The sequence below is a fragment of the Alligator sinensis genome, unplaced genomic scaffold, assembly GCF_000455745.1.
Source record: "Alligator sinensis unplaced genomic scaffold, ASM45574v1 scaffold1902_1, whole genome shotgun sequence".
Classification (NCBI taxonomy): domain Eukaryota; kingdom Metazoa; phylum Chordata; order Crocodylia; family Alligatoridae; genus Alligator; species Alligator sinensis.
The window spans coordinates 29,786-56,418 of record NW_005843416.1 but is presented as its reverse complement, the minus strand read 5'-3'; the positions used below and the strand labels follow the sequence as shown (position 1 = coordinate 56,418).

The following is a 26,633-nucleotide window of genomic DNA, read 5'->3' as shown; positions in this document are numbered from 1 at the left end:
CCTTGGCTTGGTTTTGGGTTTCAGTTTTGACCTGTGGATTTCCCCCCTGGACTTGGTACCTTAGCTTCTGACTTCCTCAATTCTGGCCCCTGTTTCATTACAGACCCTTCTCCAATTTCTCCCTCCGGATCCGGCAATTAGCCCCGGGGCCCTCAGAGACCCAGTTGCCACAACACACCACCCACGACCCAGTCCCCTAACAGTGGCGAACTTAATCTCGAGTACGTCAGTAAATGTAGGTGCGTGGGGTCTGTTTAGCATCATCCTACTCTGCACCAGATGCTCCTGTGGTCCAAACATGGGAGAGAGCTTTGCTGCCTACCTGTATCCGGAGACGGTTCGGGGCATGGGAGCAAGCCCTCAGAGCCTTCCTCTGCTGACGAGTCGGTCTCCTCCATGCCAGAGGAATCTGTGCCAGAAGAAAGGGGTAACATGCACATGTAGACAGCTTTTCAAGTCCCAAGACACTCAGGGCTACCCAAAGCAGAGAGGCAGAGGTTCTGGTGCAACATGCTGGCTCTTTATATCCCTTAAGAGTCGGGAAGATTGTAAATCCCGTCTGCATGTGGCACCCACCAAACTCCTGGTAAAGCACTTCCCTTGGGCACCTGCCCATTATAGAGGAGAGTTCAAGCGCAGACCAAGTGGGAGGCATGGGGAGCAGTGGCTGAAAGAGCCTCTTTACAGTATAACTTAATGTCTCCCCAGTGCAGTAGTGTAACTGTGGCCGTGACTAGGGCAGCTGTCCCAGGGGCTAGCTGGGGAGGGCAGATGAGAGCTGGAAGACAAGCTATGGCTGTCCTCAGAGGCCAATGAGCTCTGGGTGCTCCACCTAGCTCTGCCCCTCCTCAGGCCAGCTCTCTACCCTGAGCATGGCTCCTCTTCCTCTTGGCCCTGGGCCCTGTCTGGACTGGACCCATCACCCTGTACTGGGTTCAGCCCCATGAGCACCTGACTCTACAGGGCTGTTATCTTCAGCCTCCAACTGCTTGGCTTTAGCCCCATGCAGCCCACCCGTTCCTATACACCTGCACACTTGGGCATTAGTCTCTTCTACTACAGATGCCTCCCAGGCTCCCCACCTATGACCTCCACACCACCGCTGTAGCCACTACCTGAATCTCTGGTAGTATGTCAGGTAATACTCAAATGCAAACCCTTCCTAGGCCTGCCTGGGTCCCAAATACCTCTGCTTCAGCTGCTGGCTCTATGCAGCTTCCCTGGGTACTTGTGTTGCTTGGGTTTCCCTTCTCTAGCAGCACAGGCAAGAAGGAGTTGTGCCTTCAGCCTAAGTCAGAGGCATACTGGGCTCTCTCCTTAAGGAGCCAGGCCTTTAGCATGCTGGGGGTCCACCTGGGCTCCACTACGCTCAGGGGTTGCTCGTCAGTCCCCTACTCAACCTGCTCCGATTCACTGCAGTCTGCCCTCACTCATTTCCATCTTGCCGACCTTTCTGCTGGTGGCCATGCAGCTAGCTCCCAAGCAGCATCTCTGCTGCATATTGGCACTTGTCTCTGGTTTTCCCTGGCTGCTTATTTACCTGTAGCTATTTCTACCTAATTGCAGCCCTCCACTGCTGCCTTTCCAGTCTCCAAATAGCAGGGGTTAGGGGACCCTGCAAAAATGCCCACTCAGAATGGAGTATCAATTATCATATTGCCCAGTGAAGGTGGAAACCCCAGTCCAAGATACCCCCCAGGATATAAAAATCTAACTTAAAATCCATACAGCTGGCAGGCCTTAGCCATACAACTGCATACCGGCAACCTCCCAAGAGAGGTTCCCAAGGTTGCTAGGGCTCCATCTCCAGAGACAAGGGGAATAGGAGACATTGCTCAAGGGGTAAAGTTATATCATGGCCAGAGCCCTTAGTTAGGAAGAGAAGAAGGGAAACATTTTAATGTCATTACATCACTGACTGGTGAGGAGTAAAAGCACACACCTGCCTGCACATCATGCAACACCTGTTTGGGGTTGGGATCAGGGGGCAGCAGGTCAGGGGAGGTTGGTAGGTGTGTGGGTCTCCTTGTCATTCTGGGATGGGAGTGGTTCCTAGATTGGGGGGGTGGGATGCTCTGATTTACCTGGGGTCGAGCCCATAGACCAGGAGCTTTCTCGAGCATCGTCATCACCACAGACCCAGAGCTCCAGCTCCCCTCTCTGGATGCGGCAGATTAAGTCTGGGGTGGGACCTCGATGTCCTAGTTCAGGAAATGCACAGAAGGATATGATGCTTGGTTAATCCCCACCCTGTGCCCCGTTGGAAGAACCCAAAGGCCTTCAATATCCTCACGGTGCCTGAGGAAAAGGGAAGGTGGGCATTTAGAAGGAAAGGGAAGGAGCCACAAGCAGAAAACTTCAGAAAGGCAGCCCTAGAAGCAGTCAGTGGGCTGAGGCTCAGCTGGCCCTGCTTAGGGGGTTGAGTGTTGCTGACCTAGCTACCTGGCTACAGTGCTATTCTTAAGGACTGCTTCCAGACATCCTAGGACAAGGCTTGTTCAAGGGCGCCTGATGAAACTCCCTAATTAAGTCTGGTGCATGGACTGCCCCCATCAAACAGGCAATGAGATGGATGATCACATGGAAACCACACAGAAACCATCACTCACCATAATGTATTTTGAGGGTACAAAACTCACAAACACCCTCCAAACACCCTCCAGCCGCTCATCTTTAAAGGTACAATCACCATTTTCTTACTCTTCCTCCGTGTCTCTACTACGAGGATGTGGTCCCCTGTTATATACGACTCTTAGTCAATATTAACGAGATGGTGCGGATGCACTGAGGGAGACAATGGGAAGAGATATCACTATCCAAAAAAAATTATTGAATGTGGCAGCCCCAGGAGCTGAACCAAAAGGAAGAGCCAAGAGAATGTGGCTCCATCTGAAAAAGGAGAAAAGAAAAATTCAAAACCTCACAGAAGCCCTAATGGAGAAAACAGCAGAAGAGAGAAGACAGATTGAAAACACAAGCCAACTCTGTATAAAGACAAGAAGAAAGGAGAGACATCTCAGAGGCCACACAGCTCTGGGGAGAAGGAAGAAACAGAGCTTTACCTAGATTAACAAGGGCTTGGTAATTCCTCAGCATCTGGTCCCGGTAAAGCGCCTTGTCTCCATCGTCCAGCAGCGCCCACTCCTTCCGGGTGAAGTACACAGCCACGTCATCGAAGGTCAACCGGCGCTGCAAATACAACCGTTATACAATCAGCCCATTCTGCTACAGCCTCCCTGGACACCTGAGGCTACACTGCATGCCAAGGATGTGCCAGCACGGCTACCCCAAGTAGGGCTGAAACCTTCCCACCTCTTCTCTGACAGCTGTACCAGCAAAGGGCTTGGCATCAATGCAGCTCTGCTGATAGAGAAGCACGTGTCACCTTATGCCACGGCCTCAGAAAGGCAATGCAGCTCCTCCCGTCAGTGTACGGCATATGCAGATCCCAACACCTTGGATCTGGCATCGTGACCCCGGCAGAGACTCTGCAAAGCAGGTGCCGCGAGTCTCACCCAGCAAAACTGTTCCCACAGCTTTGATTCACTGCAGGGGGACTCTGGGAATTCACCCAAACACCCCTGCAGGGAACTACCTGTGCTGAGTAGTGTTAGGAACCTGCCTTTTCTTCCCATATGGCCCTAGGCTAGGGAGCTTTTATAGACCAGCATCCTGGGGATTTAATGCCCCACACAAGGGATCTCCCTGCTGATGTCCTACCTGAGTCTGGGCCGCTGCAGCCACGCTTGCCATCTCAGGCAGAGGACTGGACATGAAGACCAGCAAGGAACGGGCAAAGGAATTGGACCCTGGTGCACAAGGAGGGAATGCAAACTCCTGATGGCCTGGGCTGGCCGGGATCCTTGGAAGATCAACCTGGAAACAGGAGAAAGACAGGACTCTGTCATTCACGCTCCATCCACAGAAGCAACAGCACTGGTTAGGCAGATTTCCTTGGCACCAGTCGCAGCTGGAGGCTTGAAGAGGGGATCCTCCAGACAGCATCAGTTCTGGGGATGGGGTCCTGTATCCCCTCAGACATGAATCCTAGGAAACTGGGACTGGGATTCATGTCGCTTTGCTGTGGGCCGTGTGAACTGGCTTTGCCTCTAGTGGCCTGGCAGGTGCTCACCCCTAGCAAACAGCCTGCGTATGAGCCTGCCCTGGAGGGACCCGGCTGGGCTTAGTTGCAGAGCTCCCCGCCGCGTGCTCCCTGGTGTTGGCTGGGTGTCACAGAGTACCCAGGTGAGCTCGTTTTGGGCTCTTACAGACTTCAAATGCTCTGCCTGAGCACTCAGAGGTACCCGAGACAAAGGCCCCTGTTCCACTGACTCTAATCAGGACTTCTAGAGCTGGCATCCCCCACCATCTGCCCTGCCCGCTAGCTCAGTGAGGGTATAGTCTTCATCATCAGTGGCTCTTCAGGTCTGTCTGCTCCCCCCGCTTTTTCCCTGTACCGCTGGCTCTTGCTCGATTCTGCCCCAGCTGCACTCCCACCCCCAAGTGCAGCTGGTGCCTCGCTCACCTCCAGAGGCCTGTCCTGTCCCTTCTGCAGCTGGTCCGGCTCAGGTGTCAGGGAGCCCCTCTCCCCTAACACCTCTGGGGATGTCCTTTGCAACTCTGGGATTACAGGCCCTTCCTCATAAAGCTGCTCCTCAGCTTTGCTCAGGATCGTTGCATCTGCTGGGTAGGAAAGAGGTATCACCTGTTAGACCTGGTATTGCTGGCACGGAGAAAGCCCTAATATTTCCCTCTGCCTGAAGCATCCCCAGGTCTCAGCATGTGGCACAAGGGGGAGAAGGAAGAGTCAAAGACCCCCACAACCACCAGCCAGAGATGTGTCCCAAGGAGCAGCCCTGCTCAGAGCGGTGATCAGAGCATCGTCAGAACCAGCATGACCATCACTCCCCGGGGGAAAACAGGGGACCTCCCTGCTGTATCAGCATCCGCCTTTTAAGGGGAAGGGAAATAAAAGGGTGATATGTTCCTGGGGGCATGGGGGCTTCCAGGACAGCAGGAGAAACTGACCAAGTTTTCTGCTGATGGGTGGTGCCTCATGTGTAGAAAGGTCAAAAGCACAGCTCCTTACCTGCACCTGAGGAAGGGTCTTGTCTGGGGCACGAGGCCCAGGAGCTCTCATCTGCTAATGTGTCCCAGGGCTTCTCTGTCTCAGGGGGATCTGCAGCAGGACAGAGACCTGGGGTTCAGTGTGCAAGAACCAGCTGCAAGACACTGGGAAAACCTATCTCCTTCACATCAGCACCATCATATTCTTGGGCACAAAGGATGCACACAGCCATGGAAGAGAGGCCCCTGGAACACAATCCTTGCTTTTAATAAGCAGGCACTACAAGGCCCATGCAAATACTCCGTCTTTTTGCTGGGTGCTATACAGAGAGAGTAGAAAAGACCAGGCTTTCTCAAATTGGGTGCTGTCCTGTAAAAGAGACCCCAGTCCTGCCCCTCCCCAGCCACGTGGTTGTAAAGACTGGGGCCCTGTCACAGGCCAGGGCAGTGACGTGAGCCCCAAATGCTGGGCAGCTATTAGGCACCGAGTCTCAAATGGTGCCACGCATCTGGCACGATACCTGACTCCGGCTGAAGTGGGGGCTCCTCTTTGGAGATATGAGGCAGCTTGTCTTGGGGCCCTGGAGTTTCACCCCATCCCATCTCCTGCTGCGGCATGTCTACAGGATGGGGCTGAGGCTGCTCGAAACAGGAGTCGAGAGGATCCCACAATGTCCCAGTGGGTGCCAACTTGGCCAAGGCCACATCCTCAACCTTCATGTGCACTGTGACCTGGGGACAAGATAGCCATGTCGCTGGGAGAGATGGGGCTAGGAGGGAAAATCCCCAAACAGACAAAGGTGGGGAGGCAGCATCGATACGGGGGTGAAGCGCTCTCACCTGGAGTGTCTCGTCCTCCGCCTGCCCCAGCTGAAAGCCATCGGCAAGGGTAACGGCCTCAGCGCAGGTCTCCACGCCGTGTCCCCACTCCCAGCTCTGCATCTCCCGGGGCAGGATGGCCAGGAACTGCTCCAGCACCACCAGCTCCAGCATCTGCTCCTTGCTGCGGCGCTGGGGCTCCAGCCAGCGCTGGCACAGCTCCTGCAAGCGGCTGCAAACCTCCTGTGGCCCCGCGGCCGCCTGGTAGTGCAAGCCGCGGAAGCGCCGGCGCCAGGTCTCTGGGGTGGGGACCTCGTCCCCCAGGGCCAGCTCTGGGGACACCATGGCTGGTGCTAGTGCTGGAAAAATGGGGCTCATTGCCGGCACTGGCCTTAGTTTGGCAGCCACGGTGTCTGCCAGGGGAGGCCTGTCCCAAGCTCTCACTCTCCTGCTGCTCATGCTTTGGGCCTGCCGGCCGCGTCTTCTCTTTTGGGGCATCTGCAAGGAAAGGAAAGAGCCTGCATGTTATCACGTGATGAGGGAGCCAAGAGCACAACCACGTTGAAGACTCGGGGAAACGACAGTCCCCAAGCACCACTGGGGAATCCTAGGACCCATGTGGCTTTCCACCCTCCTCCCAGCAGCCCCGCTCCCACCTTCCTGCACACGTGTGCAGCTGCCCCGTGCACGGCAGGACCCTCCATGGCTCTCAGCACCAGAGGACCCCATCCAGCCCATCTCCTGAGACTGCCGCTCCTTGTTCTGACATCCGCCACCGCTGAGAATAGTCCAGCTCCATCCTCTTTGAAACCACCCTGCAGATTTACAATCATAGACTCGGAAAATGAGGACTGGATGGCACCTTGGGAGGTCACCTAGCCTCACCCCCCCTGCTCCAAGCAGGACCACCCCAACTACATCATCCCAGCCAAGGCTTTGTCTGCCTGGGTTTTCAAAACCTCTGAGGACGGAGGATGGATGGAGGCTGGGGCAGCCCGTTCCAGCACTTGGCCATGATGCCCCTTTACAGGTCCGTGGTGCACCCAGGGCATGAATACTCTTGTTGTTGGTCCCTGCACCTCCAGAAGGACGTAGGACAAGCAGAGGAAGCCCAGAGAAGGGCACCAAGGATGAGCGGCACTGCGGGGGGGCTTCCGCGTGAAGAGAGACTAAGGAGGCCGGGTCCGCTCAGCTGGGAAGAAACCCTTGAGAGGAGGGGGGTGCAGGAAAAGTGTTTCCAAAACACCGAACGGGGAAGAGAAAGCCGGCAGGGATTCATTATTGGCAAGAACGAGGGGCCACGACACGACCCCCTCGGAAGCCGCCACAAAGCACTTGTGTCTGCCCCGGCGCAGCGGCGTGAGAGCGGGGCACTCGTGGTCCACACGGGGATCCGACACAGGCCTGGGGCTGGCGGGGAAAGGGGCATCGGCCTCCCTGGATGCTGGAGGTGGCGAGCCCAGGGCCCTCCCAGCTCTGAGCCAGGCCGCGGCGGCTCTTGCCAAGGGCAGGGCAGGGCAGGGAAGGGCGGCCCGGAGGGGAAGGCAGGAGGCGGCAGAGAGAGGGGTGCACCCCCGGCCCCGCGTGCCCGCCCCGGCACCCCGCACCCTCACCCCCTTCCCGCACACGCACCGGGGCCAGGGCCGGGCAGCGCTGGGCGGCGAAAGGCTCGGCCCAGCCCCGCAGCAGCATCACATCCTGCCACAACTCCGCCCGCAGCGCCCGGGGGACGGGCACGGGCATGCCGAGCACCGCACCAGGACCCCTATACCACGGGGGCAGGGGGTCACATCCAGCCCAGCCCCTGCTCCGAGCAGGACCAGCCGCAGCTGCACGGATGGAGATGCCACCACCACGTCTTGGGGTCGTGCATCACCCCCTCCTAGAGAGAAAGGGTTCCCCCCCCCCAATATCCAACCTACGCCTCCCTTTCTGTGTCCAGGCAATGCGTCCCTCTGCGCTGCCCCGTCCCAGCTGGGCTCAGCCGCGGGTGCTGCCTGGGTGTCACCCGACGGGCTCTTTCTTGCCCCGCCAGTCTTGAATGGGTCCATGGCCTTGCCCCGTTCAGCTCTCCCCTGATCTTCCTGGGATGTCCCCAGCAGCTCCAGGGTGACAAACCCTGTCTTGGGGGGCCTGCCCCCCCGGGAGGAGGAAGGGAGTCCACAGCGTAGCCCCTGTTTTGCTGGTGCAGGGAGAGCCTGAGAATATCCCCATGCTGGTGCTGCCTGCAGGCAGGAGCCTGGGCAGCTTCGTGGTGTGGGAGAGGAGGGGGACGGAAGAGACAAAGTCCTACAGATCTTGCTCATAGACCTCCTCAGCCATGGAGCTGGAGAGGAGCCCCGCGTCCAGCACCCTGTCAGAGCTTGCACGGGCATCGCTCCCTGCGGGGAGAGACATGGGGATCCCAGTGCTGGATCCCATTTCCCGGGGTGGCGGAGGGCACAGATAAGGGCCACATGCTCCAGGAGGCATGGGAGGCTTCTGGGGAGTTGCTGAGAGGACAGGAAACACTCAAGTGCTGGTGTATTGATCCCCAGCAAAACCCCATGGCAGGTGGGAGCTCACCCCTCTTGCTGCTGGAAAGGGCCGGGCACAGAGAGCTCGCAGAGGCACGAGAGGGGTGACCGGGCCTCAGTCATTGATTTTTACTCTTGTAGCATGATGAGGTCCAGCCCTGGTAAAGGATCTGGGGGCTTCTCTCCTACCAGAGATGCCCAGGCCAGGACCCGCCAGCCCAATTCTGCACCCCTCACCCAGCCCTGATGCACCCCATCCTCATCCACACAGAGAGGCCTCATGATCATCCCGCCTGCCCCACCACAGGGCACCGAGAGCAGGCCAGCTTCCAAAATACCCCTCCAAGGGTTCAAGAAGCAGCTCGGCAGATCCGTTCGCCTGACCACCCCCATTAAACCTCTCCTAACACAGCATCCCTGCACCCTTCCCGTCCATTGCTTCTGCACCCACCATTCATCCCCTTCCCAGCAAGCAGACAGTGCACACTGTGCCCCCAACCTGCATCCCACCATGGATCGCAGTGTAGCCATCTCCTAGGCAGGGCTCGGGGCTGGGGGCAGCCTTGCACTCCAGAGAGCTTCCCAGGGATCCAGACATAGGGGTGGGGTGCTAGGCTCCTGCCCCCATTGCACCCCTCCACACACAGGATGGGTTGTGGGAGAGAACAAAGGGCCATTATCAGGGATGCTATGGCCCAGGTGAGTGGCAGGGGACTGCATTTGCAGGGCAGAGACCCCCATCCTACCTCTTTTTCAGCAGGGTGTTCCCTCCTCATACCTGCCCTGGCCCCACTCAGCACTTGGGCAGTGAGACCCTAGGATCTGCATTTCCCAGGCCTGCCAGTGCCCCTCACTTCTGACCTCCAGCTCCTTGCCATCTGGCCAGGCAGCAGCTCCCAACTTTGCACCCACAGCTCCATCTCCTCCCTGGTGCTGGGAAACACCTGGGGCCCTTGCAGACAGTCCCGCCTGCATCTGCCCCTTCCCTCCTGCTGGGGTTGAGCCTCTCATTCCCCTAGGCTTGCAACACGTGTGCTTCATATTGCACATCACAGCTTCCCAGGACCCACCAGCTAAGGGCACAGGCAGGGTGACATCCTAGGTGGCATCTGGGTGGGTCACTCATCCCCCACCTGTGAGGATGGACAGCCCCAAAGCCAAGCTGCTTTTGCCCCAGGGATCGGTGGGAGAAGTGAACAAGGCAGCTGGCACCTGGAAGGATGCCCGAGTTAGCAGCAGTGGGATAAGGAACCGTTGTCCCTGTTGAGAGGACACACTATGAATCAGCTGCTGTGCAATTTCTTGATCTGCTGTTTCTGGTATTTATGGAAAACATCACTTGGATCATGCATTTTGGAGGCGGTGGTCGAGGGTGGGGGGTTCTCCACAAAAATAAATGCAACCGAAAAACAAACACTTAAAAAAGTGTTTGTTTTTTCCCCTATTCATTTTAATGAAAATATTGTGGGAACTTTCTGTCAATGGGTTGCTGGTCGCTCAGGCTGCAAAGTCAAAGGAGGCTTCATGAGATGCCGACTGCATCGCTCCAACACCAGGAGACAGGGAGAGAGAAGGCTGTCCAGTCTGCCTGCAATCTGACTGAGGCAGCTGTTTAGGTGCCAAGACTCAAACCCTGCCCTGCATCTGGCACATTACCTGACTCCAGCTGATGTGGGACATCAGGCAGCTCGTCCTGGGCCCCCAGGGTTTCACCCCATCCTGCCTGCTCCTAGGGAATGTCCATAGGATAGGACTGAGGCTGCTCAGGCCAGGGGTCAAGAGCCTCCCACAATACCCCAATGGGCACCATCTTGTCTGAGGCCACGTCCTTGACCTTGGCATGCACTGTGACCTGGGGACAAGACAGCCACATTGCTGGGAGAGACGGGGCTGGGAGGGAACGTCCCCAAACACAGGGAGACAGGGACATAGCATCATTGTGGGGGTGAAATGCTCTCACCTGAAGCATCTCATTCTCCACCAGGCCCAGGCAAAACACCTCAGCCATGGCCACTACCCCGCTGCAGGTCTCCATGCTGCACTCCCGCTCCCAGCCCTGCATCTCTTGGGGCAGGATGGCCAGGAACTGCCCCAGCACCACCAGCTCCAGCATCTGCTCCTTGGTGCTGCACTAGGGCCCCAACCATCGCTGGCAGAGCTCCTGCAGGCGACTACAAACCTCCCACGGTCCCTCAGCCTCCTGGCAGCCCAATTCCTGGAAGCACTGGCACCGCGTCTCCTGACAAGGGGTTGTCCCATGATGATGGCGACGGCTCCAGCAGCCATGTGGGTCCTGGGGCTGGCACAGTCTTAGCAAGGGGACACGGGGCCTGGGGCTCCCGCCACCGCACCTCCCAGTGGTGAGCCAGCCCTTCTCATGGCTCCTGCTTGATCCTTTTGGGTGTCTTGCTGCTCCTAGTCTGGATGACATAAGGCTTGTCCCCTGCCCCATCAGCTCCTGCCTCAGAATTGGGACCTGCCGGGTCCTGATCTTCCATCTTCACTGGAGGGTGCACCCATGCTGGCCAGGGAAGGTCAACCACTGGTGCTGGCAGCTCAGCACCCATCTTCCCCACCCCGGAAGGCCTCACCCCAGCCTGGCCTCTCCCTCTGCTAATGAATGAGGCCTGATGGCAGCATCCAATCTCCTGGGGAAAAGAAAGACATGGATTTTATAGTGTGATGACCACAGTGAAGACCATGTCCCTGTCACCCCACTTCTACTTCATCTCCTGTACGGCCTCTGGCACGTGGCCTTGCACCCCAGCTCATCCCATACCCCTTCCCAGGCCCCCTCAATGGCCACACAATCCCAGAGCCCTGCACCTCCATGTGGGCCACAGCTCGCTGCCTCCACAGTCCCCTGCATGGTCCCACAGCCATTGCCCCACCGTGTGCGCAGACGTGGTAGAAGCCAAGAGTTCAGCCAGATTTGCAAGGGACTGGGGACATGCTTGGAGGAAAGGGGCAGCGGTAGCTATTGAGTGAGTGAGTGAGGGGCACGGCCTCCGAATCAGAGCTTCCCAGACCCGAAATGCTGGAGGCTGCAAGTGGAGAGAGGAACAGGGGAAAACCCTGCTCGGAGCTAGGTCACTCTCTCTTCCAGCCTCCGCGCTTGACGGCAGCTTCCCTGCCCTGCTCCACGCACAAACCTGGGCCAACAAATTTGCAGCCTCCCCCATGGAAAGTGCAGCCTGCAGCAGCGCGGGTCTGGCGCTTGTGACAGCCTAGCACAACCGTGCCCTTCGGCTGCTCCTGCCCAGCCCAGGACCCTGCCCGTCCTCTCCCCAAACCATCCCCCACACCCAACCCAGCTCATGGACCCCCTCCTCCACGCTCGCTGCACCACCAGCCAACGCAGCCCCCTCCTTCCTCCCACCTTTCAACCACATCATCTGGAGGGTGACCCGCAACCCCTGCCCCCCAGCCTCGCCGGTGCCCCTCACTCCCGATCCACAGCCCCACATTGCTGCCAGTGCCCCTCACTCCCGATCTGCAGCCCCCTACTCTGCCGGTGCCCCCACAGTCCCTACCCGCTCCTCCCCTGGGCCTGGCCTGCAGCCTTCACCTCCGCAGCTGGGGGCACGGGGGTCTGGCCCGGTCCAGTGGGAGGCAGTGGCTCTGCCCTGGCTCTTCCCCTGGGCAGAGCCCGCCCCGGGCATGCCAGGGAGGAGGGCTGGAAACCCACGGTCCCTTCCTGTCCCGCCCCTTCCTCCATCCTGGGCTTGGAGCCGATGCCAGCACCCGGTCCCAGCTGAGGCATCGCCCTGGCACAGCGGTGAGTGGGGCCGGGGGGAGGCAGGGGCAGAGCCGGGGCAGCGCAGACCCCCCCCCCCCCCTAGCAGGCAGGGGACTGGAGCTGCCCCAGGCATCCCAGCCGCTGAGCAGGGACAAAAGCCCCAGCCTGGAGCTGCTGCTGCCTGTAGCATCCCCCCCATGCCAGCCTGCAGCTGAGGCTGTGCCCAGGGGATGTGGATACTTTGTTTCACGTCAAATGAAATCTGGATACAAAGCAGCTGCAGAGGGCCACACTTGCCAAGCGCTCCCTTTGGGGCCGGCGGGATCCTTTTGTAGCTGGCTGGCCATTTTTCCGGCACTCCCGGTACTGGGCCTGTGTGGCCGCTCTGTGCTTATGGTACAATTCGTAATACGTGCAGGCACCAAGGCAATCTGCGCACTTTGCCCTAGAGCCTGTACTTCTGGGTGTGGAGGGCAGATGCCACCATGCCCTCTTCTTCCTGCTCCCAGGTTGGTTTCCTAAAGCGGCTGCCTGGCCTGAGCTGGGAATCCACTGTCCCTCTGCATGCCCTGGTGTTTCTCCTGCCAGGTGATTGTCCTGGAGATATCCTTGGTAGATGTGATATCTTGTATTAGACCAACTCAATAGTTGGAAAAAATTGTTCTTTGCCAGCTTTCGGGCACAAATGCCCTTCTGCAGGCATAGGCAGATAAGGTTCTTCAGGTATAACACATCTGTGCCCAAAACTTGCACAGAACATTTTTTTCCAACTACTTAGTTGGTTTAATAAAAGATATCACATCTAGCAAAGAACCTTGTCTGCCTACATCCTTAGACCAACACAACCACAACCAACAACTCTGGAGATATCCTGGCCCCTGCTGCCCTCTGTATCCTGTCCCCTGTACCAGGTATGGGTACAGATAGCCTGTCCCCTGTACCAGACACCCATCAGCCTCCGTCCTCCAAGGCCAAAAGTCTCACCACCATCTTCTTCTCCTGGGAGGCTGCCTCACATGCACCCTCCATGGGTGGTCCGAAACCTTCTGCCAACATTAATTCAGGCCATTTTTAATCCGTTGTTTGTGGGACTTGGGCCTGTTCTCAAACTCCTGCCACAACCTTGCAGACCCCAAAGGTTCCCTGCAAAGGTGCCTGGGTGATGGTGGATGGTTTCTTGGAGTCACCCCTGCCAGGCTGGCTGGTCTCACTGCCACTCAGTGACATGGAAATGGTTGGGGTTTCTTTGTTCCACTGTGGGGATGTCCCAGGCTTCTGGGACATGCTGGTTGCCCCCTCCCTGCATTTCTGCTCTGTGTGTCAGGGTGTCTTTAAGCCTCCCTCAGAGGTATTGGGGTGTTATTGGGTTATCTCCAAGCTGGAGATGACAACCAGGCCCTGCCGATGCTCCTGCTGGGACCAAAGTCCTGGCTAGAGGGTCCTGCTAGCATCGGACCAACACCAGTCTGGAAGGAATTTCCCCCTGTGATCAGACTGGTCCAGACCGAGCAGGTTTGGCCTTCCTCTGTAGCAGGGGCACAGCACCTCTTGAGCGTATATTAACAACCTTTTACAGCAGCAGGATGTTGGCTGTTGTGGTCCCCTGGCTTTACTTGTGGCCGGTACAGGTGTGATGTTTGGGCTGTGTCGGGGATGACCGTTTCGTGCTGCTCAGAGTTCAGATAATGGGTTTGTCTGAGATAGAACCATAGAAAATGAGGTTGAAGGGAGCTCAGGAGGTCACATCTAGTCCAGCCCCCTGCTCAAAGCTGGACTATCCCCAACTCCATCATCCCAGACAAGGCTTTGTCTGTCTGGGTCTTCAAAACCTCCAAGGCTGGAAGTTCATAACCTCTCTGGGTAACCTGTTCCAATCTTTTACTATCCTCCTAGTGGGAAAGCTCTTCCTAATATCCAACCTAAACTTCCCTTGCTGCAACTTGAGTCCATTCATTGTTCCTTGTTCGGTCATCTGTCACCACCGAGAACAGCCCAGCTCCATCCTCTTTCAAGCCCCCCTTTAGGGAGTTGAAGGCTGCTATTCAATCCCCTCTCAGTTTTCTCTTCCCCAGACTAAATAAGCCCAGTTCCTTAAGATCTCCTAACAAGTCATGTGTCCCAGCCCCCAAACCCTTCTTGTTGCCATCCACTGAACTCTCTCCATCCTTTCTGTAGTAGGGGGCCTAAAACTGGACACCAACCTCCAGATGTGGCCTCCCCAGTGCTGAATAGAGGGGAAGAATCACTGCCCCTGATGTGCTGGATGGTGTGGACAGGGCTGATCCTGCCTCAGGCTGTGTTGGACTAGATGTGACCTCTGCAGGCCCCCTCCAGCCTCCCTTCTCTGGGATTTCTATGACCATCTTGTGGGTATTGGTTCTCACAACCTCTCTCCAACCCAGGCCATGCCCTGCTTCAGGAAATAGGGAATTGGGGGAGAACGAGGGTTTACTTGTTTGTTTTGGGGGTGGGGGGCAGGGGTCTGCTGGGGGGCATGAGGTGCACATGGACCAGAGGCTGTGGGAAGGTCTGGTGGGTCTCAAATGATTTTTAAGGGCTCAGTCATGAGATTTTCAGGGACTAGGGTTGAGTCTTGGGGAGTTGGGGGTCACAGGGAAAGCAACCCGGGGAAAAGGAGTAGGACTGCCCCTCCCCATAACAATGAACCCTCCAGGGAGATGCTCCTGCACCAGTGACCATTGCACTCAACTTCTCCCCTTCTCCCCAGTTTTAATGCCCCTGGAGACAGTGCACACAGCGGGGGTCTTACCCCACCACCGGCAATCCATGGCTGTATCCTGCTGTACCATGGACTCTGGCTGGGACCAGGGGAGCTCCACAGAGTGCAGAGCCCCTCAGGTCCCAGCTTATGCCTCCCTGAGCCAGTCTCTAAGGTGCCACCCTTCTGCCTGACTTCAAAGGAACAGGGATAAAATTCTCTCTGGGTCCCAGGGCATGCAGGATCACAGCTTTAATTCGGATTTGAACAGGGGAACAAACTCCAGACCTTATGAAGAAGCAGCCCCTTGTCCCATGCTAAGTACCTGGGAAGTATTGGAATTAACACTTTGCCTAGGCAGAATCAGGGATAATTGCCTTTAAGTGCCAACATCTGTCCCACCCCTGTTTTGATGCAAATCAAATCTCAGACTAATCCTCTCTGGCTGAAACCCCTCCTCTGTGAGGTCCTGGTCTGCTTTCCCCATAGGTGCTGAGCATCAGGTCCTGTCTGCAGCTCCAGAGACCAGGAGCTTATTGCTACAGCCTGGTGGGTGAGTGGGGGCAAGGGGTGGGAGGGGGGGGGTCTCTTGGAGAGGGAACCTAGCACCCTGGGGTGTCTGAATGTGTGCCACTGAGCCCAGCATGGCCCACCCCCAAGCACAGCCAGTGCTGGGGCAGCCTCATCGTGACCGTGCTGTTTTCTAGGAGTAAGCAGGATGCCAGACTGATACAGGAAAAGCCCGTGCAAGAGCAACCTATCTGGGTTTGAAATTCAGCCCAGTCCCTTTGTGCCAGGGTCTGACTGGGTTAAAACCCAGACTCCCCCCATGCTGGTACTGCCTGGGGGACTGCGCTGAGAGAGTTTGTGAAACCAGTGCAGAAGGGTTGAGCTCTTGCTCCTATGCATGGAGTTTGAATGCCACAATCTCCTCTTTTCCCCCCCATCCAGATCAATTCAGCCTAATCTGCTTCCTTCATCCCCTGCTTCACAGGCCATCTGGGAGATCTCATTCCCTTTCCCATTCCCTCTTCAAGATAGCACAGATGGCTTCAGTGTCCAGTCTCAGCAGCCGAAGTCCCATGTATTTAGTGGCAGCAATAAATCCTTGTGGACTCTGGGCCTGTGACACAATCGTATGATGTGTGACAATATTTCCTAGGTGCATGTGGGAGGGTTGCAAACATGCCCCAGTTTCCCAGACCTCTTTTTACATACACTAGGTAAGAATGGGGTCAGCTTGCCCTGGCAAACCTGTGACTCAATTAGGGCAGTGTTTCTCAACCTCTTTTGTACCAGGATCCATTTGCAAACCTTCATGGCCAGGGCCCACTCAGTAAATAGTGTAAGTAGAAAACAGACCCCTCGCCCTGCTAGTGCCCTTCACTTCCAACCCGCTGCCACCAGGCCCCAGCTGTCCAGTGTGGCGGGGTATAGGGAAGTGGGGGAGGAGTATGGAGCCCTTTGCAAGCTGGAAGTCTGCTAGCCTGCAAGGGGAAACCCATGGTTTCTCATGCCTCTTCTCCTTTAAAGGAGATTCTATTTTTTGTTCATGACCCTCTCACATAGTCTTGTGATGGGCTTCTGGGTCATGATCCATGGGTTGAGAAACTCCGAACTGGGGCTTGTGCCGAAGCTTCTGGGATCCCCTTCCAATGCACTAAAATGTGCATGCGAATAAATGAAGCACTGCTGAATTCAGACCTTCCCAGGAGGCAACAGCCTGCTGGAGGGACAACAAAAAACATCCTGCATTACCCCTGCCCCAACTTCTACCTGACTTCAGGTGGAAGTGCAGAGAGAAAGGCAGGACAAGGAGAGACTGAGGCTGCTTGCAGATGCTAGGCCTGGAGATGTGCTGCCCTGCAGGGCACTGATTCACGCTGTTTCACTTCATATGCCTGGGGGTTTGATCCGTCCCTGTGCCGAGGTCTCGTCCCACACCAGAAGCTGAGCTGGAAGATGTTCCTAAGAGAGGGAGCACATGGAGCTGGGGTTGGTTGGACCGAACTGCTTGGTCTCAAGAGTCCAAGTGGCCAGAGCTCAGTGGCTCTTAAAGTGGGGTGTTCAGAGAGCCCATGTTACGTTTTGGGAGCTAAGAAAGAGCCCCTGCCACTAATCTCTGCCCCTCAGACTACCGAGGGGGTCTGTAGAGTAAAGCTGAGCAGACACTCCTGGCTTAACCGGGGATTTGACCGCCTGTGTCTGATTAGGATGAAACCGCAGAGCTCATTCCTATCTGGGGGATCCCCCTCCATGCCCTTGGGTGTGACTTGTGCCATGGGCATCCTGACACCAAAATATAATGAATGCTGTAGTTGCTGTGCATAGAGTTTGAATGCTGCAATCCTCTCTTTTTCCTGTATCCAGGTTGATTTCCCCCACCCCGCAAAGGAATTTGGACTGCTCCTGCCCATCGCAGACCATTGGGAATCAGTGATCTCTTTGTCTTCCTTCCCCAGCACTTGATTTCCAATCCTCTGCTGAGATCGTGGAGGATGGCTGCAGCAGCCCTGGCTGAGGTAGGACAGCAGCAAGGACACGTTATCGTGTCAGGCAAGTCAATTCCTTGAAATCCTGGGCCCTTCAGAGCTCTCTGTCCTATAAAAAAAAAAGCAAAGGAAGACCTTTGGGTCGACTTTGCAGGGCTCTGGGTTTCACAGAGGACGTGTCTGGCTGGAGACGCATACATTTCTAGAGCCATCCCTATAGGGAAGGTTGTTCTCCCTGTGAGACTGTTATGGAAACTGCTTCTCTGAGTGAGACTTGGGGCTCATTTGCGCCACAGAACCTCTGCTGGTATAGCAATGTTGGTTTGTCTGTGTTGGCACAGCCTCCTCGTGTAGACACAGCCTATGCCAACAGGAGGAGGAGTTGCATTTCTTCCCTAGATGAAGCCGACAAAGGCACTTTGTGGTCACTGCATCCCCACCAAGGGAGTTGCTGGAACAGCTGTGGCAGCATAGGGGTGGAAACTTGCCACAAAAGGGGCTGAATATCCAACACTTGTGTCTGCAGCTCCAGAAAGCCTTTGAGGACGTGGCTGTGTACTTCACCCGGAAGGAGTGGGCACTGCTGGAAGATGAAGACAAGCTGCTTTACCGGGACCAGATGCTGAGGAATTACCAAGCCCTTGTTTTTATGGGTAATACTCAGGGTTTTTTGCTTCTCCCTGAACCTTTGTGAAAAATGTCTCTTCTTCCTCCTCCTTTTCCCATCTTATTCTATGTGAGGTTGGCAGCCAGTTTCAATCTCCTCTCCATGCTGCTCTGTTGTTGCTCAGGGCCTTTGTTCTGTTTTATAATTCCACGTCATCCTTCATCTGATATATCTTTCTTCTCTGGGCGCTTCCTCTTCATCGAACTCCTGGTGCTTTCATAACCAGCAATTCCTTACCAAGATGTTCTCCTCTTTGTACACTCAACACCTTCTTGTCATCTCTAATGGGTTGGGCATAAATCATCACCAAAGGCTGTTCCTTGGGGGGATGGTTCTCACTTCCTCCTTCTCTTTTCTTTTGTAAGTTGTTGAAATATTTCACAATCCTATCGGGAAGTTTTAGTAGTAGTCTTTAAGCCTTTTCCATCTCTTCTGGTTACTATGCAGCAGAAGTTAAAGAAAGTTTTACCAGCATCTTCTGTTTCAATGCATGGTGCTTCTGTTCCCTTGACTCATCCTCTAGGGACATTTCCTTATAAACATTGTAGCCCAACTGCTTCTTTCCAAGAGTCAGTAGATGCTTTGGCTCATATTTCTTTATTGCATCCCCACAAACCATAGATTTTGTCTTTGCCACATTTACTTTTGGGCCCCTCCCTCTATAGTGACACTGGTTGCTCTCTAAAGCTTCATAGTGCTGAGGTGATGTTGCCATGAAGGTCCAGGAGATATGCGAAAGGGAGGAATCCTTGTGGATGATACAGTTGGTCCAACACAAGGTATGGTTGGTATAAACATAGGCAAGAATTGGGTATCACAGAAGCCTTCCTCAGGCCTCTGAGGCAGAAACAGATGCAGCTGAGCTAAATAGCAGATGGAACAAAACCGTGCTAAGGGTCCTTATTAGCTGTGAAGTACAAGGGATAGCTAGTATCAGGAAGATTATAATAGACCATAAAGTCGTTGTCTATGCTAAGTCATAGTATCATGGAAAAATTAGGGTTGGAAGGAACCTCAGGAGGTCACATGTAGTCCATCCCCCTACTCAAAGTAGGAGTGTCCCCAACTACATCGTCCAACCCAAGGCTTTGTCGAGCTGGGTCATAAACATTGAAGGATGGTGACTCCACAACCTCTCTGGGAAGCCTGTTCCAGTGTTTTACTACCCTCCTAGTGAGAAAAGTCTTCCTAATATCTAACCTCAACTTCCCTTGCTGCTACTTGGGACCATTGCTCCTTGTCCTGTCATCTGCCCCCACTGAGAACAGTCCAGCTCCATCCTCTTTTGAACCCTCCTTCAGGGAGTTGAAGGCTGCTATTAAATCCCCTCTCATTCTCCCCTTATTTTGGCTAAATAAGCCCGGTTTCCTCAGTCTTTCCTTATAATTCATGTCCCCCAGCCCCCTCCACTTGATACCGGCTGCCAACTAGACATAGAGCCATTGATTACTACCCTTGGAGCCCGATGCTCCAGCCGTTTTTCTATCCACCTTACAGTCCATTCATCCAGCCCGGACTTCCTTAGCTTGCCTGGGAGAATGCTGTTGAAGACCGTATCAAAAGCCTTGCTAAAATCAAGGTACACCACATCCACGGAGCCAGTCCCGTCGTCATAGGAGCCAAACAGGTTGGTCAGGCATGACTTGCACCTGGTGAAGCCATGCTGGTGGTTCCTAATCACCCTTTTTCTCCGCCAAGTGCTTAGAAATGGATGTGTTGAGGACCTGCTCCATGATTTTTCCAGGGACTGAAGTGAGTCTGATTGGTCTGTAGTTCCCTGGATCCTCCCTTTTCCCTTTCCAAAATACTGGCACTTACGTTTGCCCTTTTTCAGTCATCCGGGACCTCTTCTGATCACCACGAGTCTTCAAAAATGATGGCCAATTGTCAGGCTGTTTCTCTGGGCAGAAGTTCTGGCCTTTGAAGAGCACAGATTTTTTCAGCACGAGATGGGAAGTGTTGTGATAAGCTCATGATGTTGGTGGTCTGGCTACTGCTGTGTTGCTGGTACACTGCCTGTGAAGTATACCACTCTGCCTTTCTTTTCATATATTTCATACATTTTCATTCCCCCCCCCTTCACTTATCCCAAAATGCATTTAAATCAAGCCTTGGTAACAACCTGGCAGGTTTACTTTACCACTGTAGTCCTAGCTGTCATGAAACAACTCCTGCTTTCCCTATTTCCCCTGTATTCCTTTTCTCTACTGTATTTTTGGGGAATAGCCCAAAGTTACCAAGTAAGGCTTTGTCTTATGCTACTTTGCTCTAACATGGCAGCCCCTTTCAAACGCTATTTTCCATTTTATCTTTAAACTTTGTCATTATAAAACCTCTGTGCATTGGATGACCATCACTTTTGGAGGAGCTTGCCCTTTGGGGAAACTGTTGACCAATGCCACACTAATGGACTTGCACATGTTCTTAGAAAATGCAGTCTCCTCCTTTTAGTCCATCTCCATAACCCCTGTCCCTGGCCTGCATTAGTCTTTGCAGTACTTATCAACCTGCAGATTCATACTTGCTCCTATGTTGATCTTTCCGTTGGCAAGAATAGCTGGGATACTTGCATCTACGGTTGATATCAAGTCATCCTTTCTCTGTGTGGCCATACCCTACCTGCGGACCCTGTATTTGGTGGTGGGGCTTACTTTATCAAGTTTGTCATCTACCAGTCACTGACTCTGCCTATCCAATAGTATTCACTGAAAACCTTCACCAAGAATAAAGCCTTTTTTTTTTTTTTCTATTTCTGTAACTGGAGCTTTCCTGGAACCATAAACTGTTCTTGTCCGTATAAGCATTCACCATTTGGTCTCTTGAACATGCAAAAACTTTATCCTTTTCCCTTCTAGTGCAATCCAGATCTATGCATCCTTGCCTATGTTTCATGGTGTCTCTCTGATTTATTTTTTTTAAACACCTACCTATACTTAGGAGTGATTTGATTTAGATTTCATACAGCTATCTGGGTGACCGGGTTTCTGCTGGATCCTAAATGTCCACCTTCCCTTTTCCTCAAGGCTCCTTAGGATAGTTGAGTCTATCGGAGCCTTTCCTTAAACCCCAGTTGGGTTCTGGATGTTAAGTAACCAACTAAAATGTCCCTTTCTACATTTGCCGAAATAGGACATCGTGGTCCCACACCAGACTTAATCAGCCGCATCCAGCAAGGGGACGCGGAGCTCTGGGTCTCTGATGGTGAGGATTCAGGAGAGAGCTCATGGTCCGAGGGCCCATGCCTAGGTGAGTCTTAATGATGCTGCCTCCTTCCTGGTCCTGAGGATGGCTCGGACCCCAGACTGACTTAACACGAGCCGAGACCCAAAGGTCCTGTCTTCAACTAGCTTAGTCTGATCTGTGCTGTCCAAGCAGGTGCGTGTTCCCAATCCCTTGCATCAATAATGTAGGCACAGGCAAATGTTCCCCGCTTTGTCCCTCTGTAACTTGGGATGCCAGGGCAGGAGACGTTAAAGGCCGCCTTGTGTCCCAGCACCTGGGTAGGAGCTGCGTCACGGAGCATAACTGCTCATTTCGGGCCTGGGTTTGCACCTGAAAACCCTCCCCTCCCAGAAGGTTTCCTTAAGGAATAAGGCTTGACATAATTTGGCGTTTCTATCCCAGCCTTTAGGGCACCCAATGTCAGAGCTCAGCCCTGTTCTGAGGCACATCCCAGCGCAGGGGCATAACTGGCCTTGCCCTGTTTTCCAGGAGGACAGGGACTGATTTCTGCATTGCTTTCTCCACCAAGCAGGTGCTGGGATACCAAGCAGAGTGGAGCAGCAGGCTCCTGAAGAAGGGCTCGCAGCAGCCAAGCCCCAAACTCACCCTGTGTGCAGGGAAGGACTCGAGGAGCAGAGAGCCCCGAGCAGGCAGGAGGATGGGGTTCGCAGTGGGGAGGTGCTGTATAAATGTGGAGCATGCGGCGAGAGCTTCAAGGACACCGAAGATCTCTGGGTACACCGGAGGACCCACCGGAGGGAGGCTGCCCACCCCTGCCCCGAGTGCGAGAAGAGCTTCCAGTATAAATCGCTTCTCATCCGGCACCAGAGGACGCACTCGGGGGAGCGCCCCTACCTGTGCCCCGAGTGCGGGAAGAGCTTTGCCCAGAGGTCGCACATCCGCGTGCACCAGCGCCTCCACCGAGGGGAGAAGCCCTATGGCTGCCCTGAGTGTGGGAAGAGCTTCACCCAACAACATCACCTCCAGGACCACCAGCGCGTGCACACGGGGGAGAGGCCCTATCACTGCACAGTGTGTGGGAAGAGCTTCACCCAGCAGCATCACCTGCAAGTGCACCAGCACCTCCACACCGGGGAGAAGCCGTACCACTGCGGGGAATGCGGGAAAAGCTTCCCCCAGCAGCAGGCGCTCTGGATCCACCTGCGCCTGCACATGGGGGAGAAGCCATTCCCCTGCTCTCAGTGTGGGGAGAGCTTCTGCCACCGCTCGGGGCTCATCATCCACCAGAGCATCCACACAGGGGAGAAGCCGTTCCCGTGTGCCGAGTGCGGGAAAAGCTTCACGTGGCGCTCGGGACTGGCTGCCCACCAGCGCATCCACACCGGGGAGAAGCCGTTCCCCTGCCCGCAGTGTGGCAAGAGCTTTTGCAAGCGCTCTCAGCTCACCGTCCATCAGAGGATCCACACCGGGGAGAGACCCTACGGCTGCACCGTGTGTGGGAAGTGTTTCTGCACGAGCTCTGCCCTGACCCGGCATCAGCGAACCCACAGGGACTGGACCCTTGCAATGAATGAGGGAGAAATGCTGCTAGCCCATGCCTCGTCCTCCCTGAGCACTGAGGGTGGGGATCCTGTACCTGGTCTCTAATGCATCTGCTCTTCAAAGAGGGGTTTCCTGACTGGGCTGTGGTTGGGGTGGAGGAGCCAACAGGGCTAAGTGATGCAGGTAACCAAGAGGGGGGGCATGCCTCCGAAGTCCCCTTGCAAACAGCCATCCAGTCCCAGGTGCAGACACAAACATGCAGCCAGATGCTCCCTTTTTTCTTCCTTGCTCTCCTGGCCTTTTAGGATATTATCACTCTGTCCTCTGCCTTCCTGGGGTATCTAGCAAAACTGTGTCACTGAGGCAGGCCTTCCCTCACTGGGTCAACTCTGGATGAAATGCTCACTATGGGGAATGTGCATACACCGGTTGGCAAGACATTCATTTTTTTTTTTTTCAGGCAGATCCCTGTCCTCCTGGGATATTCACTCTTTTGCTGATTTTTATATTTTAGGACAGGTTTGATGTCAAACAACCCTTGCGGGGGCTGTCTTGTTTGGGATTTTTGTTTGGAGGGGTTGGGGTGGGAGGGAGGAGTAGAGATTTATGAATTAACCCTTTTTCTACCATGCTAGGGAGGTCTTCCCACTTGCCTAATTAGACAAAGAGTATATGGAGTGACTGTTCCCTTTCCTGTGCAGAGTCGTCCTGGTTCCTAGCTTTGACGTGAGGAGGACTTCCAAACAGGCCCTGAGCCATGTGTCTAGCTCTCCCTGCTCCTAGATAGGAGAAGCATCAGGGGCCATCGTAGCCTCTGCAGTGGGGCTCTTGCTCAGGTGCTGCAGCTTTGCCCCCGTCTCCGCAGCCCTTGCATCATCCAGCACCATGTGCAGTTTCTATGCTGGGTGAGACTCTCAGGAAATGATGATTTGTTCTTCTGCCCTCTCCCCTGAAGCGATCTTGCCCAAGAGTAGCTACTGCCCCTTCCCCGCTCAGGCTGAGCACCTCTGAGGCGGTGCATGGAGAAGAGGTATGAGATGAAGTAAGCTACTGCTGCAGGCTGCCCTAGGACACCTGCTCCGCTGACTGTCACACTGTGGAAGGATACGTGGACACCTCCGTAGCCCGCCTGGGGCTGAGATGACACTGCCTCCCTTGCGTCTTCCATCCTCCGCCTCCCCTGCATTGCCCCACATCTCAGGAATTGGGTTGTTGAGCTACCTGGCTACAGCCATGGGTGCTGTGTGCCTCATTACTCAATGTGGCCATGAAGCAGGAGGGGGTGGCCTTGCCATAGGAGGTCCTGGGTAGCATTCTGAGATGTGCAACGGCATGCACACAGACCTGGCCTGGTAGCAAATATGACTGTGGGCTGCTCCGGACATGCAGACCTTGTGCTGTGATGTGCATTTCTGCTTTAATCTTTGGCTGTGTTTGAATTTCAAGGGGAAAAGGAACAGTGCTAGTGACTGCATACAGGATAAGTAGCATTGTGGGACAAAAGTCCCCTTTCCACCCCTGCTGTACTGCTGAGCACGTCAAGAAAAGTTTTGCAGAATGGCACCTTTGTGCTTTCCTGTCCTCCTTAGGTTTGGGAACTGAGCAAAATTAGAAAGGTCCCTGGACTGGAGATTGGGTTGGAGGCGGGCAGTGGCAGGTCTGTGGGGCCAAGGGAGGGACAGTCTGATGTGTGATTGGAAAGAAGCATGTTTTAATGACTGATAAATGAGAGGTACGACTTCCAGAGGTCCTGGGGCGCCTAGAGGCACAGAGCCGAGGGTGTGCTGTGTCTCAGCTGTGTTGCTGGCCTTTCAGTGGGAAAGGAGCTGGGTGGAGTTAGTCGCATAAAGTGACCCAAAAGGATTTGGATGCGAATGCTCCAGAAAAAACGAGCTTGCAGACTGACCCGGTCGCTCCCAAGGTTTTGTGCCTGTGCAAAACTCTGGTGAAGGGGCCAGGGAGTGAATGACCTAAGAATGATTCAAATGCAACCAATTCACTCCCAGCTGCAACACCGATTCAGGCTTTTGCTTGCTATTGTGGTCAAATGGGCTAGTTTGTATTGTTCTCAGCACATTCACACCTAAAAGCTAGAATGCAACAGCTGCTGCCCTTGTGCATCCGTTCTATTAAAATAGCTCCCAATGGCTACTTGTGCACACCCTCAAGAAGTGTTAACAGGCTCCAGCACACTCCACCATCAAAGTGTATCTTTACACACGCTCTGGGGAGGGGGGTTAATTAGAGCAGCTCCTGAGAGATGCTCTTAATTAAAATGCTCACAGCATCTCGTGTAGTCAGCATCCCTGCGTTTCAAAATGGCAGCGGAGGTGCTTTAACTAAAGCTTGTTCAATGAGCTTTAGTGAAAGTGCCCCCACTACTGCTTTGAAACACAGGGACACTGAATGCACATATGCAAAGGCTGCTGGAACCTTCTAATTAATCTAGTCTGCTAATTAGAAAGTGGGGACCCTGAACAGAAGGTGTCAGAGCATGCATCGGGCACATGCATAAGTGCCCTAAATGCCCAAGACAAGCTCCCTAAGGGGCCACAATGATTCCCTCTTGAGAGTGGGCATGGGGGATGGAAAGAGGTCTTGTGCAAAATCTTAGCAAGGGGTTAAGAAGTTAATGACTAAGTGCAAAATTATCCAAATTAAAAGATGTCTGCTGCGGTGCCCGCTATGACTGCAGCCACTCTGAAATGAAGGGGAATCTCATGCCCCAGCTACTAGTACTGTGTTCACAATCCAAGTCTCCCAGCCAGGATTAGCCTGGATGCTAGAGGATGCCTCCCCCTCCCGGCAATAAATATCACACCTGAAAGCTTCAACTCAACCCGGTACTAAGTGCAGGAGCATCCCATTCTGGCAGCCCTACAAACTCGAAAAGGAAAGGAAAACTTGGGCGTGTCTACACATTCATTAATGCTCAGTAGCAAAAAGCGCATTAAATGTTGTACCTCTAATGTAAGGTATTAAATAAATGCACATTAGGTTGTCCTAATGCACAGTAGCGAAAGCACACGCTTTTTTTAGTGATGCTTAATGTGCAGTAGCCAATTTTTTACTGTGCATTAGTGCATTAGCACATTTTTAATGCACAGTAGAATAAGCTACTATGCATTAAAGCGCACGTGTAGACATGCCCACTGAAAAACAGTTTGGGGACACATTTAGGAGGCTATGACAGTGAATGCTCCTGGGACCCTGTTATTCCAAGTTTGAGGTTATTATTGGCTACTGTTTGGATTAGTTTGATAAAGGGTGTTGGTAAGCAATGCTGGTAAGGTGAAAGTGGGGACCCTGAACAGTCTTTTTATTGATTGTGTTGCCTTGTATTTGTGGAATGAGATTTGTGGTTATGGCAGCATTGTTTTCTTTTCCCCCCCAAAAAACTATTTAAATATGTTTCCAAAATATACATAACGATGATGAATGCATGCCTTTGGTGATTATTTCTAAATTGCTGTGTTTCACAATACTATTTATAGGTCTTTGAACTCTAAAGTTTTAGAAAAAAATAATTTGGTTGGGTTTTCTTGTGTTCATAGGGTAAGGAACAGAAGCAACATGGGCCAGCAACTTGGTTTAACTCTTCCAACTCACTTGCTTTTAATTTTTTTTTGACTCCCAGAAATTATTTTGCTTTTAAAAACCATAAGTTGGCAGGTTTCAGCCTTGATTAAGCTTTGGAAAGAACAAGTTTTCTGTTTCTGACTCTCAAGCAGCTTTTCCTGCGACCTAACTTTGCCTGATTTTTACCATGGATCCTACAGTCATATGCCAGGTCCTGGGGGGGCATCTTTCTTGTATGCCAGGTCCTGTGGGGGCAGCTTTCAGATGGGCCGAGGGGCAGAAAAAAGGGCAGAACCAGTAGCTATTAGAG

The 26,633-nt window shown here is 54.0% G+C and overlaps 2 protein-coding genes across 2 annotated transcripts in view; one reads left to right on the top strand and one right to left on the bottom strand.

Annotated features, from left to right (window-relative positions):
* LOC102369530 (zinc finger protein 420-like) overlaps positions 1–12,060 on the bottom strand; it is a 36,412-nt gene extending 24,352 nt beyond the window's left edge. Inside the window, exons 1-10 of the mRNA XM_025195163.1 lie at positions 11,971–12,060; positions 10,363–11,050; positions 5,908–6,384; positions 5,589–5,799; positions 5,090–5,179; positions 4,526–4,683; positions 3,721–3,876; positions 3,063–3,189; positions 2,085–2,201; positions 323–409 (exon numbers count right to left, since the gene is read on the bottom strand). Coding sequence (XP_025050948.1) covers positions 323–409; positions 2,085–2,201; positions 3,063–3,189; positions 3,721–3,876; positions 4,526–4,683; positions 5,090–5,179; positions 5,589–5,799; positions 5,908–6,384; positions 10,363–10,515 — 1,576 coding nt within the window. The 5' untranslated portion in view covers positions 10,516–11,050; positions 11,971–12,060. The remainder of the gene's footprint in view (positions 1–322; positions 410–2,084; positions 2,202–3,062; positions 3,190–3,720; positions 3,877–4,525; positions 4,684–5,089; positions 5,180–5,588; positions 5,800–5,907; positions 6,385–10,362; positions 11,051–11,970) is intronic.
* A 2,567-nt stretch (positions 12,061–14,627) lies between these two features.
* Positions 14,628–26,633, top strand: part of LOC102369018 — a 41,785-nt gene continuing 29,779 nt past the window's right edge. The window contains exons 1-5 of the mRNA XM_025195160.1: positions 14,628–15,413; positions 17,231–17,382; positions 17,879–18,005; positions 21,149–21,265; positions 21,771–22,841. Of these exons, the coding sequence (XP_025050945.1) occupies positions 17,359–17,382; positions 17,879–18,005; positions 21,149–21,265; positions 21,771–22,841 (1,339 nt within the window). The 5' untranslated portion in view covers positions 14,628–15,413; positions 17,231–17,358. The remainder of the gene's footprint in view (positions 15,414–17,230; positions 17,383–17,878; positions 18,006–21,148; positions 21,266–21,770; positions 22,842–26,633) is intronic.